The sequence below is a fragment of the Notechis scutatus genome, chromosome 2 (genome assembly GCF_049901735.1).
Source record: "Notechis scutatus isolate UNSWTSFEM ecotype Mainland chromosome 2, rNotScu1.2, whole genome shotgun sequence".
In the NCBI taxonomy this organism is placed as follows: domain Eukaryota; kingdom Metazoa; phylum Chordata; class Lepidosauria; order Squamata; family Elapidae; genus Notechis; species Notechis scutatus.
Window position 1 is genome coordinate 27,178,033 of NC_142010.1, and position 26,981 is coordinate 27,205,013.

The 26,981-nt window shown below is 44.6% G+C and overlaps 1 protein-coding gene across 2 annotated transcripts in view; it reads right to left on the bottom strand.

The window, feature by feature from the left end:
* LOC113426549 (major histocompatibility complex class I-related protein 1-like) overlaps positions 1 to 26,729 on the bottom strand; it is a 405,199-nt gene extending 378,470 nt beyond the window's left edge. Inside the window, exons 1-6 of one of the 2 annotated variants that reach the window (XM_026688923.2) lie at positions 26,601 to 26,729; positions 24,734 to 25,009; positions 17,335 to 17,526; positions 16,187 to 16,483; positions 8,209 to 8,242; positions 7,103 to 7,843 (exon numbers count right to left, since the gene is read on the bottom strand). In XM_026688923.2, coding sequence (XP_026544708.1) covers positions 8,223 to 8,242; positions 16,187 to 16,483; positions 17,335 to 17,526; positions 24,734 to 25,009; positions 26,601 to 26,682 — 867 coding nt within the window. In that variant the 5' untranslated portion in view covers positions 26,683 to 26,729 and the 3' untranslated portion in view covers positions 7,103 to 7,843; positions 8,209 to 8,222. Of the gene's footprint in view, positions 1 to 7,102; positions 7,844 to 8,208; positions 8,243 to 16,186; positions 16,484 to 17,334; positions 17,527 to 24,733; positions 25,010 to 26,600 lie in introns of those variants that run through there. The other variant, XM_087953911.1, reaches the window with a different exon arrangement.
* Positions 26,730 to 26,981: the final 252 nt, after the last annotated feature.

A 26,981-nucleotide genomic window follows, 5' to 3' on the forward strand; every position in this document is an offset into this window, starting at 1 on the left:
ATACTACCCTCCAAAAAGACCTTGACTATGTATCAGAATGGTCAATCAAATGGCAACTTCAAATCTCAACAAATAAATGCTCTGTCTTACGTATTGGCAAAAAAAATATCAGAAAATAAAATACAGGCTGACTAGTCAAGACCTTGTTGATGATCCAAACTCTGTCAAGGATCTTGGAGGACTCATCTCTAATGATCTAAGTGCTAGAGCCCACTGTAACTACATAGCCAAAAAGGTGTTAAGAGTTGCTAACCTAATCCTGTGTAGCTTTTTCTCTGGTAATATTACACTAATAACTAGAGCATACAAAACATTTGCTAGACCAATACTTGAATACCCGCTCATCAGTCTGGAACCCACATTACGTACCTGATATTAACACAGTTGAGAAGGTCCAGAAATATTTCACAAGAAGAGTTCTCCTCTACTCGTTGCAGAACACCTTATGCCACCAGACTTGAATTCTAGACCTAGAAAACCTAGAACTACTCTGCCTTCGGTCCGATCTAAGTATAGTATATAAAATCATACATTGCAATGTCCTACCTGTCAATGAATACTTCAGTTTCAACCATAACAACACAAGAGCAAACAATAGATACAACCTCAAGGTTAATCGCACCAAACTTGATTGCAGGACATACGACTTCAGCAACAGAGAGGTCAATGTCTGGAATACTCTACCTGACTCTGTGGTTTCTTCCCCAAACCCCAAAAACTTTAACCTTAGACTTTCTACTATTGACTTCACCCCTTTCCTAAGAAGATCTGTAGGGGGCGTGCATAAGCGGACCAACGTGCCTACCGTCCCTGTCCTATTGTTTCTTTTATTTTTTTTATTTCTCTTATATGTATCCATGTATTCATAACTATGTTTTTACTTATACCTATTATCTTGTAAGCAATTGACAAAAATAAATAAATACAAATGAATATATAAAATTTTTTTTAAAAAAAGCAGGACGGTCCCGGAGGCTAAGAGCCCTTGGTTAAGTTCCAACTCCACAGAGGCAATATTTTCTCCTTCCATTCCTCTCCCAGGAACCCTTTAAGGTAGGCCAGTTGGTTGCCAGTGGTTGAAGCCTTCTGATGGACAAAAAAAGGCAAGTAATTTGCCTGCAAGCTCCTCCAAGACGGCCGCGAATTGATGACCTCAGCACAAATGTGGTGTGTGGGGGAGCCCCAGAGGCAGATCTTCCGTCTTGCACTGGAGAATGTGGCCCTGGCTGAATCTCTTCCGTCTCTTCCAGAAAGGAAGCTCTGAGTCAGGCTTGCAAGCTTCCTCTTTTTCTCTAATAATAGGGTAGTAGGGTCATTCAAGTGTGAGAGAAGGAGGAAGGGAGAGGAGGAAGAGGAGGAAGAGGGAAGGGGAGAGGGAGAGAGGAAGGGAGAACACACACATCTACCAAGGATGCTTCATCTCAAGCTGCACCTTGGAGGACTGTTCGACTGAGTATCAGGACAATGATGGAAAGGCTGTTTCAACGGTTTCAAAACTCTCCATGCATTTGGAACAATGGAGTTCCTGTGTTAATCTGCGCAAACGCATCCTTAGTTTTGGGAAGTAATAAATTTGGTTTCCTAAAGCCAGGGAATTTGGGGACCCTTTTGGGGGGGGGCACAGGTAAAAGGGGTGCCTTGTTTTTAATCCCCACCTCCCTGTTGGAGATGTTTATCATCTCAAGTTAGTTTTCTTCCATGTCAGCTTTCAGATCTCACTCTGAAAATTCACAGGAAGCTCTCCACACCTGTTTGCCTCATCAGGCCTGGGGACTCCAGGGGACTGGTTAATTATTAAGGTGGAATTGTTATTAAGATACCTTTGCCTACCATATCTTCTTTCTAAAAAATCATTTAAATGTTTGAATCATAATTACAATATGCATTGTTTTCATATTTATTTATTTGTTTGATCTGTCAATCACTTACAAGATAATAGGTATAAACATAGTTATGCATACATGAAATGGATATATATATAAGAAAAATAAAAAGAGTCAATAGGACAGGGACCAACTACTTATTTTTAGCTTTGCTGCATGTTGCTCAGAGTAACTTGTGATATGGGCGGCTATTGTTGTGAAACAACAAGAACCACAAAACAACTAAATTCCGTGATTTCCAAAAATGAAGTGAAAGTGTTTTCAGCTGACAAAAGCGACTCCTATCACCAACCCAATGAAAAGCAAAGGGAGGACTTGAAAATCACCCTGAATTGGAGGAGCAGCTTCCTGGGACGGATCAGGGGGATGAAAGTGGGAACAGAAGCTGTATTGGTCTCCCAAATCAGATCTAATTGGGGAAGGGGGTTGTCCCCATTTCAGACCCTTCCTTTTTTGAGGCTGCTAGACAGCTTTTCTGAATATTCTTCCAAACTGGGGAGCTTCCGAGGCAAGGGGGGGAGAGGTCAGGTTAGGGAAACCTGGCCCCAGACCAGTGGTGGTATTTTACCGGTTTGGCCCGGTTCAACTGAACCATTAGTAAAAAATGCTACCGTTTCGGCCGAGCTGGTATTTCCAACTATCGGCTGGGTGACCATCAGCTGTGTTGTGCGATTTGGATTAGCTAGAAAGCAGGAAATCATCGGATTTCTTGCTTTCTGGCAAATCTAAATCGCGCAGCACAGCTGATTTCCCCCCCTCGCTTCAAAATGCTGCTTTTTCCAGGGTTTCCCTGAGGCCCACTAGGCCAAAAATGGAGTGCTGGAGGGTGCTGCAAAGAAAAACAAGGGCCTGTTCTTGCTCCCAGGAGGCTTCCCTGAGGCCCACTAAGAAAGAAAGAAAGGAAGGAAGGAAGGAAGGCTGCAAGGAAGGAAGGAAGGAAGGAGGGAGGAGGGAGGGAGGGAGGGAGGGAGGGAGGGAGGGAGGGAGCGGGGAGAGGGAGGGAAAAAGAAGAGGAAGGAAGGACCATAAACCTTGCCACTAGACCAAGAGTCTTCGAACTTGGCAAGTTTAAGACTTGTGGACTTCAACTCCCAGAATTCCTGAGCTAACATGACTGGAGGAGGAATTCTGGGAGTTGAAGCCCACAAGTCTTAAAAGCTGTCAAGTTTGAAGACCCCCTGCACTAGACGCAGCTTCAGAGGATGCTTTGAAACAGCACAGCCATCCAGGGCTGGAAGGTACCTGGAGGTAATCTAGTCCAAGCCCCTGCCCTGAAAATGAGTTTCTGTCTTTTGACCCCCCCGCCACCAGTCACATGACCATGTAGCCATGCCCACTCAGTCACATAGACCACATAGCCATGCCCACTGAGCCACGGCCACAGAACCGGTAGTAAAATCCCACCACTGCCACTGGGGTCCAGGAAGACAAAAAATGGAGCCTGGAGGGGGCCCATGGCACCCCACCTCGCTCCATTTTGGGGCCTTCTGGGCCTTGGGGAGCCTCCCGGGGGCGCATTTTTGCTCCCAGAAGACTCCCCTGGGGCTCAGGAAGGCAAAAAATGTGCCCCTCCCTCCATTTTTTTGCCTTCCTGTGCCTCAGGGAATCCTCCTGGGCGAAGCCGTATGACAAAATAGGGGAATCCCGGCACAGCTGATTGTCAGGAGGGAAAAGAAAAAGAAATGCCTTAAGGGGTGAGCATCAGGCAGGCAGGGTGAGAGAGTGTTGGGTGGGCGGGGCAAGCGAGCCAGCGGGGAGCAGGAGACTGGGTCGGGGGCATGGCCAGCCAGAACTTGCTACCGGTTCGCCTGAACCGGTGTGAACCAGCTCAATACCACCACTGCCCAGGGGAGCTTCCTGGGAGCAAAAACGACCCCCCGGGAGGCTCTCCTGAGGCCCAGAAGGCCCCAAAATGGAGCGAAGGGGATGCTGTGTGCCCCCTCCAGGCCACATTTTTTCCTTCCTGGGCCCCAGGGGAGCCTTCTGGGAACAAAATCCCCCTCCAAGGAGGCTCCCCTGAGGCCCAGAATGCCCCAAAAATGGGCATGCGGGGGGGGGGGGAGGGTGGCTGGCTGCAAAAAAGCAAAAAAAAAGCCACACCCATCCAGTCACATGGCCATGCCCACCTAGCCACACCCACTGTTAGGAATATAAGTCACCTAACAGGTATTTGGGTTAGAAATATATAAACCAGGATAAACATTTTAGTACTATGTCTTTAAGAGATTGCAAAAACTGCAATTGGATGTGGTTTTTCAAACAGCCATAAGATGGAGCCAGAAACTTGGATTGTCTTAGTCTGAGTCTCAGAAGAGAATGTAAGTGTATCTCTGTTTCCTTCTGTTGGAAAGTATTGCCGTTCCTCCATTTCTTCTAATTGACTGATATTACTGGATTTAATGTAAGTCTGATACTGAACTGTTTTTGACACTGGAATTTGATATTTGGATTATCCCTGGATGAAAACTGCCTGATTTTACCTGTGAATGACTTTGGATTGCTTATTTTGGACTTTGCTTAAACCTTTCTGGAAGTAAAAACCTACATTTACTGTACAGTGTATCTGTGTGCTCTGTGTGTATTATTCAAACACTCCTCTCAAATACGTCTCCCTGCATGCGCTCATTCTCCTAACGGGGAATTACTTCAACACCCACCAAGCTACACTCAGAGAACCAGTAGTAAAAAGTTTTGAATCCCACTACTGGGCAGAACTGTGGAGGGTGAAAGCACTCGGAGAGCTCTCTGTTCACGGGGGAGGGGGGGGGGGCTACATCCCTTTCAGACCCCGAAGAGCCCCCCACAGTTGAGGATCAGGTGGAAGTCAAAACCCTCAAATGGCTCTGGGTGAAGGCATTGATGATGATGATGCTTTTACATTTCCTATGCTGAGTAAAATGTGAGTAAGAGCCACTGGCTTTTTTCCCCCAGTGCCTGGACCATCTTTCTTCTGTGGTCAGCTTTCCCCTGCGCGTGAGTGGAAATTAATCCCTGCCTGTAGGGAATAGAGGGAGCCTTCTGCCTCCCTTTTATGGGTCTATATTTCTACCAATGAAAAAAACCGAGGCCATTAGGGCAGGAGGTGGGGGCAGTGTCTTCAAACTTGAGAGCTTTAAGACTTGTGGACTTCAACTCCCAGAATTCCTCCTCCAGTCATGTCAGCTCAGGAATTCTGGGAGTTGAAATCCACGAGTCTTAAACTTGCCAAGTTTGAAGACCTTTGCGTTTAGTTGCAGGTGAGTCTCTGGAAACTGGCCACCTGCAGGGTGAGCCTCAAGTTAAGGTCATGCTTCTCCTCTGAGATTTGACGGATGCTGGCAAAAAAACAACAACCCAGAAAATAAAATACAAGCTGAATAGTCAAGACCTTGTTGATGATCCAAACTCTGTCAAGGATCTTGGAGTACTCATCTCTAATGATCTCAGTGCTAGAGCCCATTGCTACATAGCCAAAAGCATTAAGAGTTGTTAACCTAATCCTGTGTAGCTTTTTCTCTGGTTCACTACTAACTAGAGCAGGGTCCCCAAATCGGTCCGTGGACGACCGGTCTGTGGAACAAGTCCTACTTTTTTTGATGAAAGCTCTGGAGCTTTCGGTAATCACCGGAAGCACTCTGATGTCGGTCCGGGCCCCATAAAGGTTGGGGATACCGGCGCGAAAAGGTTGGGATCACTGAACTAGAGCATACAAATCATTTGCTAGACCAATATTTGAATACAGCTCATCAGTCTGGAACCCACATTACGTATCTGATATAAACACAGTTGAGAAAGTCCAGAAATATTTCACAAGAAGAGTTCTCCACTCCTCTATTCATTGCAGAATACCTTATGCCACCCGACTTGAAATTCTAGACCTGGAAAACCTAGAGCTACGCTGCCTTCAGTCCTATCTAAGTATAGTATATTGCAATGTCCTACCTGTCAAAGAGTACTTCAGCTTCAACCATAACAACACAAGGGCACACAATAGATACAAACTCAAGGTAAACTGCACCAAACTTGATTGCAGGAGATACGAGTTCAGCAACTGAGTGGTCAATGTCTGGAATACTCTACCTGACTCTGTGGTTTCTTCCCCAAACCCTAAAAACTTTAACCTTAGACTGTTTACTATTGACTTCACCCCTTTCCTAAGAGGCCTGTAGGGAGCATGCATAAGCGGACCAACGTGCCTACTGTCCCTGTCCTACTGGTTTTTTTTCCTTATATGTATCTATTTCATGTATTCATAACTATGTTATACTTATACCTGTTATCTTATAACTGCTTGACAAAATAAATAAACAAATAAACAAATAAACAAACAAACAAATAAATAAAAATAAATAAATAAATAAAAATAAAAATAAATAAATAAATAAATAAATAAATAAATAAATAAAATCTGGAGGGAACACCTTGTCCTGCTGCCAGAATTGGGTGGGTGGGGGGAGTGGAGAAGAGCAGGAAGAGAGAGAAGGAGAGTGAAAGAGGGAGAAACAGGGTGGGCTGATGGGGTTTCGCAGGGGTTCAGGAGAACCCCTAGTTTAAGATTCTGTGCAGTCCGGAGAACCTCCAAATCCCACTCCTGGCTGGCCCTGCCCACCCCACCCCTCTCCTCCCAGGAATACCCACGCAGCCCATTTTGGATGCAGGTAAGTGCAGGGCGTTCCCGGAGCTTCTGGGAGAGCGAAAAACGGGCCTTTCGGAACTTCAGAAAGACCAGAAATGGGCCCGTTTCCAGCTTCCAGAGAGAGCCTCCGGAGCACGAGGAGGCTGTTTTCTTCCTCCTGGAGGATTGAGGAAAACCTCTGGAGCCTGTGGTGCCAGAGGCCGACCAGGCCACACCCATCATAGCCACGCCCATCCAACAACCTGGCGAAGTTCCCCTTTTTTCCCGCCTTTTTCTTCTGTTTGCTCTGTGTGCTTTGTGATTTACCTCATGATGCCCCTGTTTGCCTATCTTGTTTGCTATAAATATTGATTTAAAATATATTCATTTATATAAAACCACAAGTTCATGTGTCTCTGACTTCATTGGGGCACCTGCTGTGCAATTCCCTGACACCATCCATAAATAGCAGTTAGAAAAATTCAGTTTCTTGAATGCTGCACAAAGTATATTGATTATTTGCAAAAGTTTGGATTATCTAATGTATGGTCAATTAACTGCGCAATAATTAAAATATATATATGGTATTAACTACTTTAGTGGCAGAAAATCTCAGAATGCATGCTTCTCTTTTAATAATAATTTTATTGGAGATTATATTATATAGATTAAAACTGATACAAAGAAAAATAAAGAGACAGAAAAAGAAAGTTCTCCTTTCAATCCCATGATGTATGATAAAGTATGGTAAAGATTAACAATTTATCAATTTCTCTTAAAATAAAAGCAAGCTACTCTTTATCCCATTCCTCACCCCATTCTTTATAAATCTATATCTAAAACCTCATCTCTCCATGTTCATCAGGAAAAGCCCATTAAAGGTTATCAGCAATAAAAAACATAATTATTAAAAATAATTATATTAAACCCCGATTTAAAGCCTTTTGATTCCACGATTATAAACACATAAGATTTTCTTTTCATAAAATAACAGAGTTGGGAGAAACCTTGGAGGTCATCTAGTCCAACCCCCTGCTCAAGCAGGAGAGTCTATTCCAAAATCAGCCTCTACCTAAGATCAAACTCACAGCCTCCTGATTGTGAGGCGAGAGCTCCACCTCTAGGCCAACTGAGCTGCTCCTGTGTTCTGCAATCATAATAATCATAATGTTCTACTCCATTCCTCAATCATAATAGAAAAAGGTTACTGATTCCATGATAAAAGCAGTGACAAAAGACTCCAGATATATCCTTGTTCCACCATGCAGGATGGGCCTGAAGGGCTCCTCCTAAGAGTCTAGCCTAATTCAGAAGATTGATCCCATCTTCTCTCCTCTTTCCTCGTGATGGGAATTGTCCACTCGTGCTGCAAAGAGGAGGGAAAAAGCAGGCAGGGTCAGTCTGAGAAGAAGCCGAGTGTCAACTCATAAAATATTTCTCTGGTCTTTTTAGAGTTGCCAACAGAAAGGGATGGGGGAGCAGTGTACCAGCTTGCAAAATCCAAGGCAGTCACATCCCGAGAGGTACCATAATTTGGCCTTGCAGAATAAGTGTTTGGGGGGGACGGACAGGTAGACTCCTTCCCACAGCCACATTGCCTCCCCCAAATTCTTACCCTTCAGTGTTCATGACGAATAGAAGAGGGCTTTCCAAAGTATTTTCACAATTAACTAGTCGTTAGACCTCCCTTCCTCCCTCTCTTCCCATACAGCCTCCACAAGGGCCACTCACCTGTGAAGGGGCTGCTAAATGGTCTGATTGTTCCCTGCATTGGAGAGAAAGACACAGAGTGAGTCTCTTTGTTCTGACCAAGGCTTCCTGAGACAGTTATAATCACACGCCAGTCCCAAAAGCCTTTTGTTGATTTCAACGGCTGTGAATTATATTCATTCACAGCCCGCAATGAGTCCGAAACTGCTTATGAATATCCAACAGAAGTTTGCCGCACTCTTTTGGGGTAAGGCTGATAAGCAGCCACCTTTATCTCCCTTGAAATGCTGCCAATGACTAAATTGACAATTAGCTGTACAAGGCCAAATGGAGCACAAAGTCAACACGGAGCTTCAGAGTTTAAACCGACCAGAACGAACAAAGTTGTGACAACTATGGTTTAAGGATGTAAATAGATATATATATTATTATATTACCCAAAAGGGGAGAATGTTAGGAATAACATGGTTACCTAACGTAGTTTGGGTAAAATAATATATATAGACTATGATAGTGAGTTTAAGTGTGTGTCACTTTAATTGCAAAGCATGTAATTTTGGGTGCGGCTGTAAAATCGCCATAAGAGGGAGCAAGAGAACTTGATTGATTGCTGGCTTATTGGATTGCTTGCTGACGATGATGGATTGATGGTGTGATAACTGCGTGTTGCTGAAGGAAGAAAAGAGGTTTGACTTCTTCATATCTCTACTGCGAAGAGATATATTACTGGACTGATATTAGTAAGTTTAATGACCTCTTTTTCGACACTGGACTTTGCAACTGAATAATCCCTGGACGGACTGAACTAGTGAATGATATATGGACTGTTTTTGACTATGCTAAAACTATTACTGGAATAAACTATTTAACTAGCACACTGTATCTGTTTTACTGAGTGTAAGCTACAAAAACGTTTGTCTCACATATTTGCCTGCCTGCCTGACTGCCGTGCAGGTTCTGCTAGGGTGTATATCCCTAACACTGGTTATGGGCCCAGCTGCACAGTCAGACTAATCAGGATATAACAGGCTTATATAAAGTGAGAGTTTGTGTAGTTACACAGTACTGTAAACAGACAGCTGTGTTTTATTAATTATAGTTTAATATCCAGAAAAAGATGGCACAAGTCAATTTACAAAGTTTGTCTCTAATATCCAAACTGGATGGAACAAACTATGTTTCATGGTCTATGAAATGCAGCCTACTTCTACGCAGAGAAGGTTTGTGGAGTATAATTCAAAACCCACCAGAGATAGATGCTTGGGATCCGGAAGATGAGGATGATGCCCAGAAAATACAAGAATATAAACTGAAGAATGAGCAAGCTCTCTGTATAATAGGACTGACACTCTGTGACCAGCAGCTTGTCCATATTCGTGGAGAAGAAACAGCTGCGAAGTGTTGGGAGAATTTAAAGAAGATTTATGTTCGAGACAGTGTAGGAGCACATATAAATCTTACACGGAAACTGTTCAGAACACATCTTCAAAAGAATGGAGACATGTTGGCTCATATAAACACAATGAAGAGAATTTTTCAGGAACTGCATGAAAAAGAACTTATCTTCACAGAACTCCATCAGGTTTATATAATTTTGTCTTCGTTAGATGAGAGTTATGACGACTATGTAACTTCACTGGAAGTACTGCCAAAAGATAACCTCACATTAACTGACATTACTGGCAGATTAATTGAAGAAGCCAGGAGAAGGCTTGAAAGGGATCAACTCAGAAGGGAACCACAAGAAGATAAAGAATCTACGACAGCCTATACAATTAGAAAATGTTTTAATTGTGGAGGAAAAGGACATTTGGCTAGATTCTGCAAGAAAGGAAAACGCCACAATGCCAGCCAGAATGCTAAAAGGCATCAAAAGGATGAAAAATGCTTAGAGTTAGCCATGTATAGCAACGAAATTGTGAATAATAATTTATGGGTGTTAGATAGTGGAGCATCGCACTGCATAACGAAAGATAAGAAAAAATTTGTTAAGATGTCCACGAGTTCACAGCAGATATCGTTAGCTAATGGCTGCAAAATGAAAGCAAAAGGTGAAGGTATTGCACATTGTTCTTGCATAAAAGAAAATGTAAAAATGTTATATGTACCACAACTTAAGTTTAATTTGCTTTCGGGGACTTCCGGTTTGTCGGCTTCGCGAGCGGTAGGGATTCACGAAGCTGTGCGATCTCTGCCGCGCTAGCCGTTTTTGGGGCTCCGATCCGGACGGATACGGAGCTAGGCCACTGCAGGGGCAGCTGAAGGTAGGGGGATCCGGAGAGGGGTTTGGGAGTGTTGCAGACCCCCTCCCCGGCCGGCAGAACCCCCTTTTCCCAGGACGGTGCAGCGGCGGTCCGTAATGGCCGCCACAAAGAAGCTGGCAGCCGGGTAAGAATGCGCAGGAGGAAGTGGAGAAAGTGTTTGGAAGGAGAAAGTTTTTCTTGGTTCCTAGGACTCTAAGACATATTTAACAAAATTCCTGAAAAGTATGACTTTCTGAATGATACCTTCTAAAAGAGGAAAAAAGCGGCAGTTTGATGGTGCTGAAAGGAAAGCTTACCCTCTTTTCCTATGGAATAAAAAGTGAATATTAAGAAACCTATTTTTTTTTAGGTGAAAACTGGCTTTAAGCGATGAGTGGGAAGAGAGAGGATTAAAAAAAATATCTGTATGCTAAGACTTTGTTGGAGGAGATGCTTTAAGGATTGAAAGACTAAAATATATTGCAATAAGATTTTAAGAAACAGATTTGGACTTTCTTTTTTTCTGATTGACACTACCCTAGGAGGTGAAAGTGAGAACTCTGCCTTGGTTTGGACTGATTGATAACTTTGGGACTGTTTTATCTTTCCTTTGGAATATTTTGGTTGCTGTAAGAAGAAAGAAGGGGAAAAGAAAAGAAAAGATTTATAATGGCTCTTTCTATTGAGGAACTGAGAAAAGATTATGAACAAGCAAAAAAAATGGTAAAGCTGGTTTGAAAGAAGCCTTCCTTTTTTTAGAAATGGCGCTTATTAACTATCAACAAACATTACAACAGATGAAGACAGCAGAAGAAGAAGGAGAGGCAGCCATCTTTAATAAATCTCAGAACTTGACCAAGAAAGAAGGAAGAGGGGAAGGAAGAGAAATAAAGGACTTAAGATTTAAAAAAACATTGAAGAAAGTGAAAAATAAGATGCAAAATCAATATAATGATAGTAAACAAAAGGGAAAAGGAATACGACAGAGAAGGGAAGCCAGTAAGGCAGAGGCTAGAAGAAGGGGGGTAGAAAGGTTTGTTGGGAGAAGAAAGAAAGGAAAAAGTGGAGAAAAGCTACAAAGTTTTGAAATTAAATGGGAAAAAAAGGAATCTTTTTAGGGATAAAGGATAAAATATAATTTCTTCAAAGAGATTTTGCAAGGTACATAAGATGATATTGTAGTATTGTATTAGAAATAGAAAACTTAAATGGCTTAAGAGTTGATAAGAGATTAAAATGTTGAAATGTTTAATAATGATTGGTTTTAAAATTTAATAATATGAGGGGAGGTTTAGTATTGAGTATTAATTAAAGAGTTTAATAAGATTATGGTATTGATGTTATTATAAAATTTTTATTATGGTATTTGTTTTTAATATTTAGATTTATTGTTTAACTATGTATTTAATTATTTTGGATGTATTATTCAGATAGAATGTACCAAGCAAAATCGGATTGGGTATTGGGTGTTATTTTAAAGATTAACTTGATTAATTTAGTGGGGAGATAGAAAGGCATCATACTCTGATTAGTGATTTCAGGAGAAATTTCTTTTTTTTATTATAAGGAATGAGACAAAGGTACAATAAAGAATGGACAAAAGATACAAATATAATGACTCAAATTAAGATGATTAATTAAGATAGAATTAAGAAGAGTGAAATATGTGGAGAAGTTAATATAGAAGACTTAGAATGGTAAATAAAATAAGTAATGATATGTAAGATGAGCATGAATACAGTTGAAGTCCATGAAGAGAGAGATACCTGGGTCCAAGTTACTTTCCAAAAAGATTTTTTTTTATGTTTTGTGTGTTGTGGGTATATGTTTTTTTTTTCTGGGGAGAATTAAAAAAACCTTGTAGAAATATAGAATGAGAATAATGGTAACTAAGTCAGAAAGAAATAGATGAAATAATAATAATAAAATTGAATAAGAGTAAAGAGAAATAAAGAGAAATTGGATAAGAGGTTTTTGTATGTTTATATGAAAATGGTTTAAAACAGAATTATAGTTTATCTGACTTGTTAAGTTTATAATGGAAAAAGGTTTAAATATGTAATGGATAATGATGACTTGTGTGTTTTGAAAATTAATAAAACTTGTTTTTTTTTTAAAAAAAAAGTTTAATTTGCTTTCGGTTAGAGTTTTGGTTAAACTAGGTTATGTAGTTACCTTTAGGGGAGAAAACTGCATAGTAGAAAAAGAAGGTAAAAAAGTGACTGCAACTTTAAAAGGTGAATTTTATGTGTTAAATGATAATTCATTAGAGGTAGCTAACACAGTTTATAATAATGTTAAACCTCATGATGAATGCATACATTTGTTACACAGACGTTTAGGGCATATAAATTTTAAAATGCTCAAACAAACGGTTGAACTGTCTGAAGGTATAAAACTAAGGCCTTGCAGTAAGTATTTGCACTGTAATGCTTGTAGTCAAGAAAAAAGCAAGGTAATACCAGCAAATAGAATAAATGGATTTAAAACTAAGGAACCTCTAGAGGTCGTATTTGCTGATATTATAGGTCCTAAAAAACCAAGTGTGGGAGGTGCTCGTTATATACTAAGTATAATGGATCATTATTCTAGATATGGTTTCTGTTATTTAATGAAGAGTAAAACGGAAACATATCAAAATTTCTTTAATTGGTTGAAGTTTGCAGAAAGTAAAACTAAAAGGAAACTAGTAACTCTTGTAACTGATAATGGTACGGAATTTATAAACAATAAATTCCAAAATAGACTGAAGATGGCAGGTGTTGAACATAAAAAGTCTGCACCATATAGACCACAACATAATTCCTTTATAGAAAGATGAGGCCAAACAATACAGGCAATGGCTCGTACTATGTTGTCGGATTCAGGATTACCTGAAACTTTGTGGGGAGAAGCAATAATGTGTGGTAATCATATATTGAATAATGTAGTTAACTCAACAACAGGTGAATTACCATTCACACAGTGGCATGGTAGAAAACCTGACCTAAGCTACATGCACACATTTGGAGCACCAGCATGGGTGCATATTCCTACACAACTGAGACATAAGGGGCAGCATAGGGCTAAAAAGTTATTCTTTGTAGGTTATGAATCTAATCACAAATCATACAGATTCTGGGAAAAAGGTACACCTAGAGTTTACTGTAGTGCTAGTGCACAATTCCTTGAACATGTAGGATGGGAAAAACTGGAACAAGATTCAAGTAATGAAGTAATTATAGAAACCTACAAAAGACCAAAATCACATATCAGTAATAAGAAGAGTACAATTAAAGAGGAAGTACAGGAAGAGCACATAGGACCAGAACAGAAAGAAATAGATGAACAGGAAGAAATAGATAACCAGGAACAGGTAGTACATGAAAGTCCACCTGTAAGCCCTGTAATACCTAGACGGTTAACACGTGAAACCAGACTACCTGACAGGTACAAAGCAAGTGTAGTTTGCCAAGTTAGTAAAGTTCCAACTACTGTTGAAGAACTTAGAATGTATCCAGAAAAGGAACAAGAAAATTGGCATAGAGCAATGGAGAAAGAATTAAATTCATTGAAACAAATGGAAGTTTATGAAAATGTTATATTACCTCCAGGTGAAAAGTCCATTGGCTGTAAATGGATATTTAAATTAAAATTAGGTAAAAATGGGACTGTTACCCATAAGGCTAGGTTTGTAGCTCAAGGATTTAATCAAACTGCATGTGATTATGATGAAGCATTTGCACCGAGTCTAAAAGCAACAACCTTGAGAGCAGCTTTAGTGTGGGCAGCTAAGAAGAATTATATTATAAATCACTTAGATGTAGAAACTGCCTATCTGCATGCACCATTGCAGCACACTATATACCTAAAGAAACCTGTAGGAATTAAGGATGATAAAAATAATAATGACTGTTGGAAACTTAAAAAGAGTCTATGGATTAAAACAATCTGGTTATGAATGGAACCAATATATTGTTAAGGAGTTAAACAATATAGGGTTTAAAGCAGGTTTAGCTGATCCATGTGTATTTAAAAAAGAGAAAAATGGAATAGTGTCATTATTATTGTTGTTTACAGATGATATTGCCTTAATTACAAAAACTAATAATGAAGCTACTGAAATAATATCATTATTAGGTAAGAGGATAAAATTAAAACAATTAGGAGAAATAAAACAGTATCTAGGATTGACAATAAGTAAAACCAAAAGTGGCTATAAGATATCTCAAGAGGATAAAATTTATCAATTACTAAAAACATACAAGATGGAACTTTGTAAACCGGCTAAAACTCCAATGAGTCAGTAATTTGGCCACACTGATGCTCAAAGTCCAAAATTCGATAAGACTATTTATCAATCACTAATTGGTAGTTTATCGTACATTAGTAATTGGTCAAGGCCAGATATTGCCTATAGCGTTAATCAATTGGCAAGATTCAACGCTGAACCCACTGAACAACACTGGCAAGCCACAAAGCGTATCTTAAGATACCTTAAAAGGACAATGCACTATGCATTGTATTTGGAGCCAAAAGATGATTTGATTTTAAGTGCATATGCTGATGCAAGTTTTGCAACAGACATAAACACTAGGAAATCAACTTCAGGTACAGCTATACTGTTAGGAAAAGCACTGATTGGTTGGAGGTCAATTAGACAGCAACACATAAGTATGTCCACAATGGAAGCAGAATTTTCATGTCTATCTTTATTATGTACTGATTTAATTCTGTATAAACAGTTGTTATTGGATATGGGAATAACTGTTAATGATTCCATTGTAGTTTATGAGGACAATCAAACAGCCATACGGTTGGCTACAAATATTGCTGTGAAAACGAGATCTAAGCATACAGATCTTAGATATCTGAATGTAAGACAATCTGTAAAAAATGGTTTGATAAGATTGGAATATTGCATGACTGAAGAAAATTTTGCTGATCAATTTACAAAAGCCCAAGGTTCAGTCAAACATAAGGAAAGTTGTGACAACTATGGTTTAAGGATGTAAATAGATATATATATTATTATATTACCCAAAAGGGGAGAATGTTAGGAATAACATGGTTACCTAACGTAGTTTGGGTAAAATAATATATATAGACTATGATAGTGAGTTTAAGTGTGTGTCACTTTAATTGCAAAGCATGTAATTTTGGGTGCGGCTGTAAAATCGCCATAAGAGGGAGCAAGAGAACTTGATTGATTGCTGGCTTACTGGATTGCTTGCTGACGATGATGGATTGATGGTGTGATAACTGCGTGTTGCTGAAGGAAGAAAAGAGGTTTGACTTCTTCATATCTCTACTGCGAAGAGATATATTACTGGACTGATATTAGTAAGTTTAATGACCTCTTTTTCGACACTGGACTTTGCAACTGAATAATCCCCGGACGGACTGAACTAGTGAATGATATATGGACTGTTTTTGACTATGCTAAAATTATTACTGGAATAAACTATTTAACTAGCACAACGTATCTGTTTTACTGAGTGTAAGCTACAAAAACGTTTGTCTCACATATTTGCCTGCCTGCCTGACTGCCATGCAGGTTCTGCTAGGGTGTATATCCCTAACAGTTATGACGGGATTTGTTGCTTCCTTTAAATTACCTGAGGCCAATTCTATGGACTGGTCCCTGCAGGTCTACATACTTCAACAGTGGGAAAACCAATGGATTAAATTTCAGGCAGGGTCACATCTAGACACAGCTGGGGTCAAATTTCTCTCCCACAATCCTTCATCCTGCCAAAGAACCCAGCCTTTCTCACCCTGCTGCTCCTCACCCTTCAAAGCCACGTCCAGAGGTTCCTGCAGGCCGTCGTGCTCCACGTGGCATTTATAGCGTCCCCTCTCTTCAGGATCAATCTGGATGCTGAGCCAGTAGTGGTAGGTCCCATCCATGTTGGGGGCCACAGATCCATGGAGGGTGTCCTGCAGCCAGACCTCCCCGTCCCTCGTCCAGGAGGCATTGACCACCCTGGGATAAAAGCCATGGACCCGACAAATGTGTGTTTCCTTCTCATCTTCGGCCTCCACCCTTCTGATCACTGTCACCACTGGAGGATCTGCAGAAACAACATCACTAGAATTAACTCTGAGCCTCTTCAGAGCGTGGAACGTGGATGAGAAACTTGAAGGAGCAGACAACTCTCCCACTACTTGGTCTTACTCAAGGATTTAACACACTATAACTGTAACATCCCGAAAGTTTTAGGAAATACTCCAAATCTGGAAAATGTTCAACCACAAGGACTCCTGATTATGAGTCCTTTCCAGGGACTCAGCTTGAAAAACCTCCAGCAGCAAATTGACGGTATAAAGATTGCTTGGAACTCTGAGTGATGTTGGAGTGCTCCCTTCAGCGGAAGAATAGAATCACCTACAAGCCTTATTCCCAAGTCGCCCCTTTTGTTTTAGCTGCTCTTGCCTTCTGGCAGCTCTGCACATGCACACGCTGGGAATAGGCTCCCCCTGTTCCTCTGCCTCACTGCTGTCAGATTCTGGAGGCTCCGGAGTCAGCACGTAATTCCCAGATGGCCCTGGCCCCATCTCTGTATCAGACGCAGATCCCTCGTCCAAGGCCTCCCCAGACTCCCAGACTGGCCCATGTTCCTCCCCACTGTTCAACTCTGCTGCCAGCTCCGCAGGCTGCTGATGGACCACAACACTAATGGTGGTTCCACTGAATAGCCCCATGTTGCTTCATCATGAGCTGTGAAGAGGACACCCCTAAGTGCTTTTGCGGCCTGATCCACACAGAGACCCACCAGGCAGAGGCTGCATTTCATGCTCCGTTTAATGGCTTCCTGTGTCCTGGAGGGGGCGGGAGGGTTGCTTTCTGGACAGCCAAGCTGCAGACCAGGGGCCCAAAACAGATCAGAAAGGAGGAAAGTCCAGCCTGGATCCAGATACTCACCTGTCCTCAGCAGCGTCTCATTCCCGTAAGACAGGAACTTCTCTAGCAAAGCAATGCATTCCTCCATTTCAGACTTATCCATGGTGGATGGTGGCATCATAGACTCCCCATTATAAGCCGTCTGTGCAAACCCTCTTTTGCTCCCATCTCCCTGGAGATCACAGCTTACGATGACCTGCACCACACGAAGGCCTGAAAGGAAGAAAGGATTATAGTTTGAGGTATCCTCAGAAGAGACAGACAATGCCATTCTTGCAGGGACTTTGACTCAGGGAGGAGCCAACAAGAAAAGGGACAAATGACTGGAAGATGAAAGCAATGCATTTTGCCCCATGAAGTTCCTCAGTCCCTCTGGATGAGACATTGAGTCTCCCCATTCATCCTGCACCCCTAATCGCGCTCTCCAAACATTCTCCCTCGCCATTTTCCTCCCTCTTCTCCCACCAAGCGTGCCCACCAAGTCACGCCCACTGAACTGGTGGTAAACTATTTTGAAACGCACCACTGGCGGAAACCAACAGAAGGCCCTTCCACCAGGAGCCTCCTTGTGGATGTGTGTGGAAGCCAAAAGATACTGGACGGAAATTCATCCATGGTTGGAAAAAATGACAAAACAACATATAGACTTGAAACCTGAAATATTTTTATTGGGTATCTTGCCTGAAGGATAAAGTAGAGAATTGATATATTTGATTATTAATGTTCCGACAGCTGCTAGAATTGTATTTGCGCAAAACTGGAAAAATGAACAAAATCCAATAGAAGAGGAGGTGATAAAGAAAATAATGGAATGTGCAGAAATGAGTAGATTGACATTTGCTATTACAGAACAAGAATAAAATTAGGAATTTATTTTGTCACTGGCTAGATAAGAAAAAAGAGAAATAAAATACACTATAGTTGTCAGACCCATGTATCTGCCATTCTTCATGGAAGAAGGGGTGGGGGGAGTTGGTATAAGAAACCCCTTTTGATGTAACATGGATATATTAAATCTTATATTGAATTTGGATAACCCATGATATACTATGGAGGGACGGAAACCAGACGCCCGGAAACCTGTCACCTCTGTAAAGAGACAGCCACAGGATGAAGAGACCATAAAAATTCCTGCTGGGAGATGTCACCTGGGAACCCCAAAAAAGATCGTTCTCAGAAGAGTGGGGGGGGAATAAACATGTTGGCTCTTTGTTTTGCTAAATACACATCAAGAGAAGGGGAAAGGTCTTAAACTCCCTTATCTGTCCCTGAATGGCTGAGGCACGTTAGATGCTGCTTTTAATCCCTACATGAATTGTCTCATCTCAATGAAGGATTCCTTTTGATACGTTTGGTTTTCAGAAGTGCATTCTTGTTGATTGAATGGGAAAAGTTCTGTTACCTGACAATAGTATTAATACAATATAATAGTAAAGATAATATAATGTAATGATAGGTTATAATTGTTTATTTTGAAATGAATGAACCAGGTTTTGTAAAAGTTGAGACTTGCTCGAAAAGGATGATGTGAATTTGTAATCATAGTCTAATAATAATGATTTGATAATAATATGATATCAAGTGGACAGTAGCTTTATACATTATGAAATGTAACATAAAACTAAAAGGGAACGACTGTTGATATTGTGCACAAAAGATATGTACCAACCGACACACTGTACAATGGAAAGAAGATTTTATTTCATTTTTTGTGTTTTTGTGTTTGTTTATGTTTGTTGTTAAAAATACAAAAAAATACAAAAAAAGGGAAGAAAAAGAAGCACTTGCCTTCAAGGATGGAGCTGGGGAAAGCTACCATTCCCCTTTTCCCCCACAGCAGTGTGGAGTTCACTCTCTTTCCTCCTCTTTACCTTGTTTTACATCACTCCGATATTATATGGTTTTTGGTTTTTTTTTAAATTTAAACATGTTTAATTTACTTATTTTTCACATTTTCTGTTCTGTACAGTCAATTAACATACTCGTAAACCCCGCATCGTGATTGGCTAAAGCGCGCGGCGACCGGATTGGCCGAGCGAGCCGCACTGATTGGCCCATTGAGAACCTCCCGCGATTGGATAAGCCAGCGCGGAGATTCAAAGCGATGCCATTGGTCAGGCCGCCGCGGCTTGGGAATAAATAGCCGCAGTTTTTCCTTCCAGCTTTAAGCTGTAACCCAGGGATCCCCAACCTTTTTGACGCCGCGGCCCGGTACCAGCATCAGCTGGGCGCCGCGGCCCGGTACTGGCATCAACTGGGCGCCGCCATCTTTTTTGACGAAAAAGTGCTTCCGGTGACCTCACCGGAAGCACTTTTTCGTCAAAAAGATGGCGGCGCTAGCGCCCGTGAGCTTTTCGGGTAGAAATGGCTTTCTACCCGAAAAAGCTCACGAAAGCGCTGCGCCGCCATCTTTTTGATGAAAAGCGCTTCCGTGAGCTTTCTACCCGAAAAGCTCACCGGAAGCACTTTTTACCAAAAAGATGGCGGCACCCAGCAACCAGCGCCCGGTAAGACTTGTTCTGTAGACTGCACCGTCCGCGGACCGGTGGTTGGGGACCCCTGCTGTAACCGGAGCACAATAAAGAGCTGAAATTAGTCACTGACTCCGAGCTTCCTTCCTGCGCCGGACACGACACTGGCGACGAAGGTGGGATCCAAGGAAGAACCACCGAGCACGTGTCCGGAGGAAGACAAAGACCGACTAGATGGCCGGCATCACCCCGCCCGCGCTTATTCAACCCGGCTACCGAGGACTGGGAATCGTACACAGACCGATTCCTAATGTTCCTCGAGAGTAGCAACTTGAAGGACGCGAACGGACAGAAGAAAAGGGCCGTTTTCCTGACGCACTGCAGGCCTGCGGTGTTCAAGATGGCAAAAGCCCTCGCAAAACCTGCAGATGTAAAGGCGATGGACTGGGCCGACCTTGCGCCATTACTCCAAAACCACTACGCCCCCACCATGCCCATCCTCATCCGGCGGGACGAATTCTACCGGCGGAACCAGCGGCAGGACGAGAGCGTCAGCGATTTCATAGCCGACCTGCGGGACCTCGGGGGCCTGTGCGAGTTCCAGGACTTGGACGACGTCCTCCGAGACCGCGTGGTCCTAGGTCTCCGGGACCAGGCACTGAAGAGCCGCCTGATGGCAAAAGGCGACATCGACCTCGCCACCGCCATGGCGGAAGCTTCGGCAGCCGAAGCCACCGAAAAGTCAGCGGCCCGACTGCGGAAGGCAGAGAACATGGACCGCGCCGACAACCCCGAGGCAACCCGCCGAGAGACCACCACACACCACGGGGACCTGGACTCCGCCTCGGACACCCCGGAAGAAGAAGAAGACGTCCATCGGCTCCAGACAGGACGAGACCAGCGAGATCAACGAGGTCGTAAGTCGGGGACCCAGTGAGCGGGGTGCGGGGGCAACCACTTCCGATCAGAATGCCGTTTCATCGACGCAACCTGCCGGCATTGCAATAAGAGGGGCCACATCGCCCGAGTCTGCCGGCTCAGAAAAACTTACAGCCCCCGCCGCCAAGAACCGAGCAACCGGAGGCGAGACAACACCCCCAGGCACAGAGAGCGCCAAGCCGACAATCGCTGGAACCGAGACAACCGGGGGCGACGAAACGGGGAAGACCGCCAGAGGGAGGAAACCCACCAGACGGTCACGATTGGCCATGCCGAGACCACCGATGCCCGAAAGGTCTACGTGGAAGTGAACATCGAGGGCGAGCTCCTGCCGGATGGAGGTGGACTCCGGGTCCTACCTCTCCATGATCGCCTGGAAAGAAATCAAGCGGCTGGTGCCAAACATCCAAAAGGCAGGGCTGGAGAGCCAAAAATTGGTGGTCAAGGACTACCAGGGGAACCCCGTCATCGGGGCCGGACAGTTTGAGGTGACCTTCAAGGGCCACACTGCAAAACCTCCCCTGACAATTGTGGACCGGAACCGACCCAGCCTCCTAGGACTCCAATGGTTCGCACCACTTGGCATCGAGGTTACCGGAATAAACCACATTGAGGAAGTCGACTGGGAGCAGCAGCTGGCTAAGGACTTCCAAGAAGTATTCGACGGCACCCTAGGCAAGTACCGAGGGCCCCTATCTCCTTCAGCCTAGACCCAAACATCGCCCCCATACGCCTAAAACCGAGGTGGGTGCCTTTTGCACTACGGAAAAAATAGACGAGCAGCTTGACAAGCTCGTCAAACAGGGGGTTTTGCAGCCAATTGACCACGTCCGGTGGGAGACCCCCATAGTCACCCCAGTTAAGCCAGATGGGTCAATAAGGATCTGCGGGGACTATAAGGCCACCCTCAATTGCGCCTTGCAACAAGGCGCCTACCCCGTCCCAGTAGTGCAACACCTACTTCACTCACTGGGGGCAAAGTTTTGCGGCTCGACCTGGCGCAAGCCTCATCGGGAGCTGCCGGTCGATGAAGAAACTGCCAAGGCACAAACGATAGTCACCCACCGGGGAGCGTTTCGTTGTAACCGACTCCAGTTTGGAGTCAGCGTGGCCCCGGGGATTTTTCAAAGCCTCATGGAGAGACTACTGCAGGGGATAAAAGGGGTGGTCCCTTACTTCGACGACGTACTAGTGTCAGCAGCCAACCGGGAAGAACTAGAGGGTCGCCTAAGGGAGGTACTTGAGAAATTTAAAGGGGCCGGTCTAAAAGTGAGGAGAGAGAAATGCCAGCTTTGCACAGAGCAAGTCGAGTTCCTGGGGTACCTCCTAGACCGACATGGCATCCACCCGACCGGAAACAAAATAAAAGCCATCAAGGAAGCCCCCATCCCCAAGAACAAAACAGAGTTGCAGGCATTTCTGGGACTGCTAAATTTTTACAATGTGTTCTTGCCCCAAAAGGCGACCGCGGCGGAGCCTTTGCATAGGCTCCTGGATAAGACGGCAAAATGGACCTGGGGGACACGTGAGGACGCCGCATTCAGGAAAACCAAGGACCTGCTAACCTCGGATGCCGTCCTCATACAATACAATGAGACCCTACCCCTCACCATCACATACGACGCCTCACCTTTTGGCGTCGGCGCCGTCCTCAGCCATACCCTGTCGGACGGAAAAGAAGCACCCATTGCTTTCTTTTCAAGGACACTTAGCAAACCAGAAAGAAACTACAGCCAACTGGACAAGGAAGCCCTGGCCATCGTTGCAGCAGTAAAGAAATTCCACGAGTACCTTTACGGCCACCGATTCACCATTATCACGGACCACAAGCCGCTGCTGGGAATCCTGGCGGGGAACAAGGCCACCCCGAACATCCTATCCCCCAGGATGACAAGGTGGTCTGAGTTCCTCGCCGCCTACGACTACCGGCTCACACACCACCCCGGTAAGACAATCACCCATGCAGACGCACTGAGCCGCTCGCCATTACCCGACCTCGACGACGACCCGGCCCCCACGACGACCACCCTCAGCATAGAGGCATTGCCCGACCTACCCATAACTGCGTCAGACATTGCCCGAGAGACTAATAAAGACAAACGTCTGGCGCGGGTATTGCATTGGGTAGAAAAAGGGTGGCCAGAAAAAGACAACGACGAATCGTTCAGGATATTCCGAAACCGCCAAACAGAACTGTCTTTGCAAAAAGGTTGTTTGTTATGGGGGACAGGGTGGTCATACCAGAAAAACTACAAGGGAAAGTTTTAAAACTTTTGCACGAAGGGCACCGGCATCGTACGAACAAAAGCCTTGGCTACGCTTGGTGGCCAGGCATGGACAAGGAAATTGAGGCTTGGGTGGCCAGGTGCTCACGCTGCCAAGAAACCAGACCAAATCCCCTGCCGCGCCGATACTAGAATGGGAGACCCCCAGGGGGCCATGGTCCAGAATACATATAGATTTCGCCGCCCCACAAGAGGAAACACATTCCTCATCACGGTGGATGCTTACTCCAATTGGCTGGAGGTAAGCAACATGAAAACCACCACAACAGAAGCTGTCACCAGGATACTCAACAAACTGTTCGCGACCCATGGTCTCCCGGATGTCATCGTGTCAGACAACGGGCCCCAATTCACCTCGCTGAATTCGGAAATTCCTAGCGGAACGGGCATACGACACGCACTGACAGCGACGGCACATCCGGCGGCCAATGGTAGGTGGAACGGATGGTTCAATTTACAAAGAAAACCATCCAAAAATCGAACACGGGACATACAAGAAAAAATAAATAAAATGCTCCTAATACAACATATAACCCCTAATACAACGACAAACAAAAGCCCGGCAGAATTACTGATGGGGAGGAAACTAAGGTCCCCACTCGACAGACTGCACCCCACATACAACCTGGAAAAACCCCCAGACTCATCAAGCAAACACCGGGCATTTGCACCAGGCGATGCAGTCTATGCAAAAAACCTTACCGGAGACCCACTATGGGTACCGGCAACCATAACCCAACTAACAGGCCCCCACTCCTACAGACTGCAAACAACGGACAGACAATCATGGAAACGCCACATCGATCAGTTAAGATCAAGGGCAAGAAACACAACCGACACGCAAGCAAGCACAGGCAACCCCATTAACACAAACCAAGGGGGGAGGGAAGATACAGGGGGCCAAGAAAGAATAGAAAATAACCAGCAATACTCACCGGGTAACAGCCAACTCGAAGCCTCACCAGGGAGAAGCAGCCAGGCCAGCTCAACCAGCCCGGAAAGACCAGGCGGGAGCGGCGAAAGTCGCAGCTCGACCAACCCGGGTAGACCGGGAGGGAGCTGCAACGACAGGCCCGGCAACACCTTCCAGGCGATTCCATCGACGAGGCCAAGAGACACAGAGGCCCCGACCGAACTGGTCGAAAGCCAAACAACAACTAACCTGCGCAGGTCCAGTAGGCAGGTACGAAGCCCCGCCTACTTACGAGACTACGTTACGTAGGACCGAACCAAGAGGGGAGGGGTGTTCTGTACAGTCAATTAACATACTCGTAAACCCCGCGTCGTGATTGGCTAAAGCGCGCGGCGACCGGATTGGCCGAGCGAGCCGCACTGATTGGCCCGTTGAGAACCTCCCGCGATTGGATGAGCCAAGCGCGGGAGATTCAAAGCGATGCCATTGGTCGCGGCCGCCGCGGCTTGGAAATAAATAGCCGCAGTTTTTCCTTCCAGCTTTAAGCTGTAACCGGAGCACAATAAAGAGCTGAAATTAGTCACTGACTCCGAGTTTCCTTCCTGCGCCGGACACGACATTTTCGATTGCCCATCTGCCTTTAATAATTATAACACGCACAGAAAACTTCACTTATGGGGCAAGGATAAACATGATTAATTTTTAAAGCAATAAACATATTTTTCAAAACAAAAATCTTTTCAAAAGTTAGGAAACAGCCTTTAACCCGGGAGGGACCCCCATTTCTTTTTTCTCTAGAACCCATCACTCACCTTCGCTATGACTGGAGAAAATCCTCACAAGCTCCAGGCCATATACGAACACCTTCTCAACCTCATGTGCTTCCTTGAACAGTTCGTCCCAGAATTCCGGGTCATCCTCCTTCAACTTCTCTATCCAGGAGACGCGAGGCTGCATCTTCCTGGTCTCGCGGTCATAGTGAAGAAGGACATGATCATCCACGTCCACCAGCATCACAAAGTGAGGCAGCCCCTGACTGGGCTCCGAAATGGTGAAGGAGGTAAACTTCAAGGAGTGTGAGAAGGAGCCTTAACAGAACCCAGAGGGAGAGAGAGTCAGGGGGTGTCAGCTGAAGAACTCCGAACCAGTGGTGGGATTCAAATTTTTTTTACTACCAGTGCTGTGGGCGTGGCTTGGTGGGCGTGGCTTGGTGGGCCTGGCAGGGGAAGGATACTGCAAAACGTCTGACTGGCCTCGCCCCCATCTCTTCTCTGCCTCCCATCGAGTCCCAGCTGATCGGCTGGGTCTTCTTGTGTTGCCCTGCACAGGAGAACGGAGCTGGAAAGCAGGTTAGTGGGGTAGGGAGGGAATGGGGATTTTTGCAGTATCCTTCCCCTGCCACGCCCACCAAGACAGGCCACGCCCACAGAACGGGTAGTAAAAAAGCTTGAATCCCACCACTGCCCTGGTTTAAATATAGAGCTGTACATAGGACTGGGCTTTTGAACGGGATCAGTAAGGGACCACTAAATCTTCAAAAGCTGTCAGCGATCTGCTCCTGCTTTGCCAAACTCACCGGCTGTTCACATGTCCTCCTCACTAGATGCATAATATTTTCATTTTTAAAAAAATGGCCTAAGATAAAACCCTAGAGCCAGAAACGACTAGCACGCATGTGCGAGGGGAATCTTTACCTCTATATTTGATAAATACAAATATTTTTTTTCCAGATACGGAGCATTGGCTACATAAGGTATAACCGGAGATAGCACGGACAGTCCTTAACTTACGACAGCACTTGAGTTAGCTGAGACAGTTGTTAAGTGAGTTTTGCCCCATTTTGCAACCTTTCTTGCCGCAGTTGTTAAAAGGGAATCGCTGCAGTTGTTCATTAGTGACCCGATTGTTAAAATGAACCTGGCTTCCCCATGGAGTTTGCTCGTCCAAAGGGGACACAGCAACCGTCACAAATGTGAGTCAGTGGCCAAGCAAACAGTATCCTTCCCCTGCCATGCCCACCCAAGCCCACAGAACCAGCAGTAAAAAAGTTTTGAATCCCACACTGCTGGTTCTCCAAACTACTCCAAATTTCCACTACCGGTTCTCCAGAACGGGTCAGAACCTGCTGAAGACCATCTCTGGAAGAGACCCATTTGTGCTTTGAGACCCGTTCTGAAATTAGCCATTGGAGCAGGGGGTGCGGACTAGAAGGAGGATTGAATCAGGATTCTCCTTCTGGGAGACAAAGGATGTCACATGCACACATAGACACACACACACACACACACACAGAGATATTCAGGGGTCTCCAACCTTGGCCACTTTAAGACTTGTGGACTTCAACTCCCAGAATTCCTCAGCCAGCAAAGCGAAGGCTTGTGGACTTCAACTCCCAGAATTCCTCAGCCAGCAAAGCGAAGGCTTGTGGACTTCAACTCCCAGAATCCCTCAGCCAGCAAAGCGAAGGCTTGTGGACTTCAACTCCCAGAATTCCTCAGCCAGCAAAGCTAAGATTTGTGGACTTCAACTCCCAGAATTCATCAGCCAGCCGGCTGAGGAATTCTGGGAATTGAAGTCCTCAAGTCTTAAAGTGGCCAAGGTTGGAGACCCCTTGCCCTGGATGGATTCGCAACAGCAGAAAATGGGGCTGGATCCTTCACCTCCTTGAAGGGGACTCACCACAGCTGCTCTCCGAGAAGGCGACCGCCAGCCACACCAGACTCAACAGGGGAGAAGAGCGCAGAGCCATCCTGCCCGCCATCCTCCACCTGCGCTCCGCTCTCCCGAAGTCAAAGAAAGACGCGCCCTCCCGCTGATTAATAGCGCAAGAATCCAGAGCGAGCCGGCGATTGCCCACGCTCACCCAGTGGCGGGGGCGGCGGAGGGGGGAGCATCCTTATGTCGTCACTGGTTGCTAGGCAGATGTCCGAGCAAAACAGGCAAGAAAGGGGAAGCGAAAGTTTTGTCCGGGTCAGGCGCTCGAGAACATCTGTTTCCAGGATCTCTTCCTCCTCTTGGAGGGAGGAGGCAGAGCGGGAGGGTTATTGAAATGCAGGAGGG